We start from the raw sequence: 7,558 nt of genomic DNA on the forward strand, positions 1-7,558 counted from the left end.
GCTTTAGCAACCGGGAGCTCTCAGATTTGCCTGCCGAGGACGACGACCTGTCCCGCCCATCTCCCAAGAGCTTTCCACCCTCCCTCCCCCCCGCCTTAACCCAGTTTTTCCGGCCAAGGGGGAAGATGAGCAAAACAACTGACAGCGCCTTCCCCCCCCCCCCCCCCCGCCTTTACCCAGTTTTTCCGCCCAAGGGGGGAAGATGAGCAAAACAACTGAGCTTTTAGTTGGTGCTTTGGGACCTTCAGAGCGGGACCGCTTTCTCCTTCCCCTTCCCCGATGTGCCGGCGGGAAAGCCAACCGCTTGCCGAGTGAATGACACCTGGTAAGCTCACGCCGGGAGCAAGGCTTGGCGCCACACCTGCTTGCGCCGCCCCTCCATCTACGCGGGGCTGCCCTTGAAGACGGCCCAGAAACGACAAGCGATCCGGGAAGCGGCAGTCCGACTGTGGTCAGGGGGCTGGCTGCCGGGAGCACACGTGGCCCATTCCGAAGCAGCTGCACCGGCTGCCGGTCTGCTTCCGAGTTCAATTCAAGGTGCTGGTGGGGACCTTTAGAGCCCTTCGCGACTTAGGACCCAACATCAGGAGGACTGTCTCCTTCCATAGGTCCCTGCGCGCCCCCGATGGAGTTCGGGCAGCCACCCGTTGGCTCTCCCAAGACTTAGGGTGGCCCACCCGGCATGAGCCAGAGCCAGGGCCTTTCCCGATATGGCGCCGGCTCTGAGGAAGGGGCTCCCTGAAGAGGTGAGCCCCCCGAATCCCCGGATATCTTCGGGAGGCGCTGGCAGGCCTGCCTCTTTTAAGGGACCAGGGGGAGGGGAGAGATTTGGGGTTGGCTATTTCGTTTCTGGTTCTAAACCGGCAATGTTTTTAATTATTACTGTAACTACAAGGAATCAGGGAATCACAGAGTTGGAAGGGACCTCCAGGGTCATCTAGTACACCCCCCTGTACAAGGCAGGAAATTCACAAATACCTCCCCCACACACACCCGCCCCCCAGTGACTTCTGCTCCATGCCCAGAAGATGGCAAAAAACCCTACAGGATCCCTGGCCAAAGTGGCCTGGAGAAAACAGAGGAGGAGGAGGAGGAGACGATTGGATTTACACCCCGCCCTTCACTCGGAGTCTCAGAGCGGCTTACAAACGCCTTTCCCTTCCCCTCCCCACAACAGACACCCTGTGAGGTGGGCGGGGCTGAGAGAGCTCTTGACAGAAACTGCTCTTTTTCAAGGACAGCTCTGACAGAACTATGGCTTGCCGAAGGTCATCCAGCCAGGTGCAAGTGGAGGACTGGGGAATCAAAATGGTTCCCCCAGATTAGAGTCCGCGCACTTAACCACTACACCAGACTGCTTCCTGAAAGGCGGGATATAAATGTTTTACTCAACCAATCAATCACCCGGCCGTTGGGAGTGTGCCGGCTCTGCTTTGAGTTGTTGTGGGTGGAGAGGTAGGACGGGGTGCCCGGGCCCAGCTACCGACCAGTGCAGGTATCCGCTGCCCCCCCATAAAACTTGAGATCCGGAAAACTCACCTTCCCGACGCTTCCTTACAGAGTAATCTTTTGGAGGCGTCCTTCAGGCAGCTCTGGGGAGACCGGATGTTCGTCCCCGAATCCTGTTCGGCAGCCTCCGGAGATTTCTGAACGGATCCTTCCGAAACGCTCCTGTACTTAGAGGGCCCTGTTTCCTCACTGCTCAATGTCAGCTCGAACGGCTCTTGCGGAGGGCTGCGCTCCCGTTTCCGGACGGGCTGCGGTGGGGGGCTTTCTCCGGAGGGTTCCTGTTTCTCTGATGCCTTTGAGACAAACGCCTGCTCCAGAGCATCAATGTGCTTCAGCAGCGTCGTGGGTTCGGAGCAGTCTTTCCCACCCAAGCGGAGTGGCCCCGGACCGCTTAACGAGGCAATCGTGGTGGCTTCTGTGTCCGGGGCAACCTCACCGCCCTGCGGGTTGCCAAGAAGCAAAGGGCCTTCCTTCCCTTTCCACGGGGAGAAGACCTCTGCTGGGCCTGGGTCTCGGGCAGAAAACCCGCAAACACAGCCGTGAAGCTCACTCGAGGGGGATGCGTCTCCCAAGGAAGAAAGAGCCTTCGGACTGTAACAAAACTGGGAGAGCCACTTGGCTTGCGGAGAAAGTGGCTGGACAGCCTGCCTTCTGCATGGATCCGTTTCACGCTCGGGGGCTGGAGGAGAGGCTTCATTCCCAAGGAACGGTCTGGGGTCCTCTCCCACTTGCAGCTGGGGGCGAAAGGAGACTTTCTCCTCTCTCTCCTCCTCGTGTGGAGCCTTTCCGTGCCCCTGGTCTGGAGCATCTTCCTCTGCAGCACCTGCCCTCTCGCCATCAAGCAGTGACCCCGTCAACGGAGTCCTCGTTCCTGCAACAAAGTCCAACGGGAATCCCAGAGGTCCGGAGAGGTCGCTTCCTTTCTGGAGCCCCTTTTCTAAATTTCCCAAGCCGTCTTTGACAGAGTCTTCCCTCGGGCAACGGGCAACGCCTCTCGCGGATCCCAGGGCCTGGGCGAAAGGCGAGATCTGGGCCGCCTTCTCTGACCTGGAGCAGCTTGCTTCAGGGCATCCGAAACCGAGACCGATACAGCAGAGCAGATTTCGCCCGAGAGGAGGCTCTTCGGTGTCGCTCCTGTTGCACCCGACGCTGTCTCCTTGCAGGCAGTAAGGCTTCTCTGGCGTGTCGTTCCGTGGAGAGGAATCCAGCACCAAGACGTCTTCTGCGCTCCAGTCGGACTGACTCTTAGGGCTTTCCTCGCCGCTAACGGCCTCCTCCGTCCTCAGTGAGGCCTCCTCTTTACTCTCAAGCAGTTCAAAAAACAGCTCCTGCCCGACCTGGACTTCCCTCCCGTCAGTCCCGCACTCCCTCTGATGGAGGAAAAACGAGCCCTGGCTGCCTCCCGTGGCCGCTTCGGCCTGGGGCTTCCTACGGCTGGGCCCAGGCGAGAAGGAGTCCTCGCTGAAGTCGCTGTCGTCCAGGTCCTCCAGCTGCATGGTCTCGTCTTGGCCCGGGGGGGAGGCAGGAGGCAGGCCGGGGGGCTCGGACTGCGCCCAGACCTCCTGCGGCTTGTACTGGCCCAGGAACCTCTCCAGGGGCTGGCAGTTCAGCTTCTCCTGCAGAATGGGCGGCTGCTGGAACCGCTGGTGGTAAAGGCGGAGGTGCTGCTCCCGGTCCTTCTGCTGCGGCAGGACGCTCATCCACGCTGCGGCGCACTGCTCGGCGAACACCCTCCCGCTGTCTGGCACGTGGGCCGGCAGGGAGAAGCTGGCTCTGGAAATCAGCTGCTTGCGCACCGGTGGGACTTTCCGGCTCCTGACCCGCAGCCGGTCTCCTTGGCTGCCTTCCCTTGCGGTCCTGGGAGAGGGAGCCCCCCGGGCTACCCGGTCCTGCCCGAGGCGGCCGTGGTCAGAACGTGGGACGAGGTCCTCGGGCGTCTTCTTGGCTGGCAGGCCGGCCCCCAGAGCTCCTTTCAGTGGGGCGGGGTGGCTGGGCCAAGCAGTGTCGGGAGGCCCTTTGCGAGCGGCTCCTTTTGGGGTCGAAGAGAGAGGGGGGTTCATCAGGTGGAACAGCGAAGGAGGAGCCTTGGCCACGGATGGAGACTGGAAGCCCAGTTTCACCTTCTTTGGCGAGGACTTCTCCCCTGCTTGCACGCACGGGGAACTCTGGATGCGTTTTGGAGACATGCTTCCGGTTGACCGCCGCCGGTTCACGACTGGCGCGCAGCATCTCATCCCCTTCTTCAGCTCTTTCACCCTGAGTAGGAAAAGCCAGGCGTTAAGAAGGGAGATGCTCTGAGACGACACTCACCTTGTATGACACCGAGTCCGAATTACAGAAACCCATCGCAGCTGTTATCTTACTCCAGTCTTTACACTAGAGCAGGGGTAGCCAAACATGCTTAATGTAAGAGCAACATAGAATAAAGGTCAGATGTCTGAGAGCCATAGGGCATGAACAAATACATAACCCACATGTTTTTATTGAAAAATATGCAAATTTGCTTTTTATTAACATTAAACGAGACTGGCAAAAATAAAAGCAAAAGGGGTAAAACAGATATTGATGATGTCCCTCGAGCCCCACTGGTGGACCTCCTGATGGCACATGGTATTTTTGGCCACTGTGTGACACAGAGTGTTAGACAGGATGGGCCATTGGCCTGATCCAACATTGGCTTCTCTTATGTTCTTATAAGAGGGAGTTAGATAAGCATATGGAGCAGAGGTCCATCAGTGGCTATCAGCCACAAGGTATAGATAGGGGCTCTGGGGCAAGTGATGCTCTGTCTTCTTGGTGCTTGGGGGTGGGGGGCAACAGAAGGAAGGAGATGATAGGGGGAGGGAGCAAGGGAGAAGGGAAGCAAGCAAGGAGAAGGGAAGACCACCCGGGAAGGCACGCCTCCCCTTCACTTCCCCAGCCGCCCTGCCAGGAGACGCAGCACCCGAGCCACAGTTTGGCCAGCCCTTCATGGCAGATATTCAGCCCGAGGACTTCATAATTCATACTCTCTCTCGCCCCCTATGTGACGCCAGCCGTTTCTTCAGGGGATTCTCACATCTGCTGTGGTTTCAAATTAATCATTGTTTGCCTGTTTTAGATTGTTTTAAAGTTGTTCAGGTAGGGTTAAAGCATTCTGGTATGCGAGTTCAGTGGGCCGCTTACTCTGAAGAAGAAGAGAAGAGATTGGATTTATACCCCGCCCTTCACTACCCAAAGGAGTCTCAGAGCGTCTTACGATCTCCTTTCCCTTCCCCTCCCCACAACAGACACCCTGTGAGGTGGGTGGGGCTGAGAGAGCTCTGACAGAAACTGCTCTTTTTCAAGGACAGCTGTGCCAGAGCTTGTGACTGACCCAACATCATCCAGCAGGTGCAAGTGGAGGAGTGGGGAATCAAACCCGGTTCTCCCAGATTAGAGTCCGCACACTTAACCACTGCACCAAACTGGCTCTCTGAAGCAGAACCGGCCGCATTGGGCCAGCAGAAGAACTCCCTCATCTGCAAAGGTCCGCAGAATGCGGGATTCAAGAGCCTACTTGGACTTCTGGCTAATGATTTCAGCGGCTTCCCTTTCTGCAGGATTTCCTCCTGTTTCGACAGGACAAAAACCAGGCAAGTGAAACAGAAGCCGGTGTGCAAAGACAGGAAGGGGCTGGCTGTCTTGCACAAACGAAGGGCGGGCGTTCTTCTGCTGTTCCGAAGGTGGAAAGGAACTAACTAACATGAGCAAGAGAGAAGAGAGTGAATGATCAGGACTCTGAGAGCTCTGTGGCCCCTTCCGGGACTTTCTTCTAAAGGAAGCGCATATAAATTTGCTCGTCAATGCATGAGATCTGTATTTTCTCAATTACACACTGCCGCCTACTTAGCAGCCCCCTTCAGATAAATGCCTTCCCAGATTAAACTGGATGAGCTAATCTTGGCCACCGACCCCGGATAGGCATTAACAATCCAATTACCTGCTCCCAACGATCGTTACCGCATAATGAAGTATGTATCAACTGGAAGGTAGCAAGAAAGAGGAGAGAAGAAGAGATTGGATTTATACGCCGCCCTTCACTACCCGAAGGAGTCTCAGAGCGGCTTACAGTCTCCTTTCCCTTCCCCTCCCCACAGCAGACATCCTGTGAGGTAGGTGGGGCTGAGAGAGCTCTGACACAAACAGGAAGTGGTGGGTGCTACAAGCATGGACGGCTTCAAAAGGGAATTAGATAAGCATATGGAGCAGAGGTCCATCAGTGGCTATTAGCCACAAGGTATAGCTAGGGGCCTGCGCACTTAACCACGACACCAAACCCTCCTGGATCAGATCCCGAGATCCATTTAGCCTGGCAGCTTCCCCATGCTGGCTCAGTGCCTCCACGAAGCCCACAAGTAAGAACACACGGACATGTGACGCTGCCTTCCACTGAATCAGACCATCAGTCCCTCAAGGACAAAACTGCCTACTCAGATGGACAGCGGCTCTCCAGGGTCTCAGAGTATGGACTTTCACATCACCCACTACCTGGTCCTTTTTAACTGGGGATGCCGGGGATTGAACCTGGGACCTTCTGCCTGACAAGCAGAGGCTCTTCCACTGAGCCACAGCCCCTCTTTACAGCTCTCCAGGGTCTCAGGCGGAGGTCTTTCACATCACCTGCTGCCTGGTCCTTTCTGGTCCTTTTCTAACTGGAGATGCCGGGGATTGAACCTGGGACCTTCTGCATGTCAAGCAGAGGCTCTTCCACTGAGCCACGACCCCTCTTGACAGCTCTCCAGGGTCTCAGGCGGAGGTCTTTCCCATCACCTGCTACCTGGTCCTATTTAACTGGAGATACCGGGGATAGAACCTGGGACCTTCTGCCTGCCAAGCAGAGGCTCTGCCACTGAGCCATGGCCCCTCTTTACAGCTCTCCAGGGTCTCAGGCGGAGGCCTTTCCCATCACCTCCCGCCTGGTCCTTTTTAACTGGAGATGCCGGGGACTGAACCTGGGACCTTCTGCATGCTGAGCAGAGGATCTTCCACTGAGCCACAGCAGACCTCTCACTTCTTTGACGCCAGAAAGCAAACTGGCATTGTGAGGTTGTTTTGCCTCTGCACATGGAGGTTCCATTCAGCAATCAGAGCTACTGTGGATTAAGGATGAATGAAAGAAGAGGAGAAGAAGAAGAGGAGGAGGAGATTGGATTTATACCCCGCCCTTCACTACCAAAAGGTGTCTCAGAGCGGCTTACAAACTCCTTTCCCTTCCCCTCCCTACAACAGACACCCTGTGAGGTAGATGGGGCTGAGAGAGCGCTGACAGAAGCTGCTCTTTTCAAGGACAGCTCTGGTCAGAACTGTGGCGGCCAAGGTCATCCAGCAGCTGCGAGTGGAGGAGTGCGGAATCAAACCCGGTTCTCCCAGATTAGAGTCCGCCCACTTAACCACTACACCAAACTGGCATGGGGAAGGAAAGGAGGAAAGAATGGGAGAGGTGGAAGGTGGACACACTCAGACTCATTTCCGTACTAATCTCGCCCCAAGCACCATCTCTCTTTCTCTCCTGGCCCCTTTGTTGCCTTCCCCCTACCCTCTCCATAGTCAATGTGATGCCTAGAATACCCCGTCCCCAGGGGTCATTTCGTAGAAAAAGACGTGCAGGAGCTCATTAGCATAGCTCATTAGCATGACTTATTTGCATATGCCTGACATCACCGGAAATGTGTCAGAAGGCAACACCCACCGCTCAGGCTCCGCTGGATTCTTTTGGATTGCTAGCTATTGGGGGGGCAACGTGCAGATGTGTCCTCACAGAAGAAAGAGAGCTTATCTCTCCTTATATATAATTGAATAGTGGGTGCCAAAGTTCTAAAATGCACTCCTTTAGTGTATGGACGCTTGAACTGTCAGTCAGAAGACGCTGGCTGGGTTGACTGGCTGCTTTGTGCAGTCCCGCCCAGCATTTCAAGGTCTTTTGCATATGGAAGCTGATTGGACTTCACTGCATTCCACACCTCAAACTCACCCCCCTCCCCGCAAGGCAGTTGGAATGTCAGTTGCATATGGAACCTTCAAGGTCTTT

General features: G+C 56.0%; 1 protein-coding gene and 2 non-coding genes across 3 annotated transcripts in view; all 3 read right to left on the reverse strand.

The window, feature by feature from the left end:
* Positions 1-382: 382 nt before the first annotated feature.
* KIF24 (kinesin family member 24) overlaps positions 383-7,558 on the reverse strand; it is a 50,515-nt gene continuing 43,339 nt past the window's right edge. Inside the window, exons 11-12 of the mRNA XM_015411432.1 lie at positions 1,540-3,765; positions 383-464 (exon numbers count right to left, since the gene is read on the reverse strand). Coding sequence (XP_015266918.1) covers positions 383-464; positions 1,540-3,765 — 2,308 coding nt within the window. The remainder of the gene's footprint in view (positions 465-1,539; positions 3,766-7,558) is intronic.
* TRNAD-GUC lies at positions 6,034-6,105 on the reverse strand. The gene has a single exon. It is a non-coding gene; the product is annotated as a tRNA-Asp (tRNA).
* TRNAV-GAC lies at positions 6,184-6,255 on the reverse strand. The gene has a single exon. It is a non-coding gene; the product is annotated as a tRNA-Val (tRNA).

This window comes from Gekko japonicus, unplaced genomic scaffold (assembly GCF_001447785.1).
Source record: "Gekko japonicus isolate JY-2015 unplaced genomic scaffold, Gekko_japonicus_V1.1 scaffold3725, whole genome shotgun sequence".
Classification (NCBI taxonomy): Eukaryota; Metazoa; Chordata; class Lepidosauria; order Squamata; family Gekkonidae; genus Gekko; species Gekko japonicus.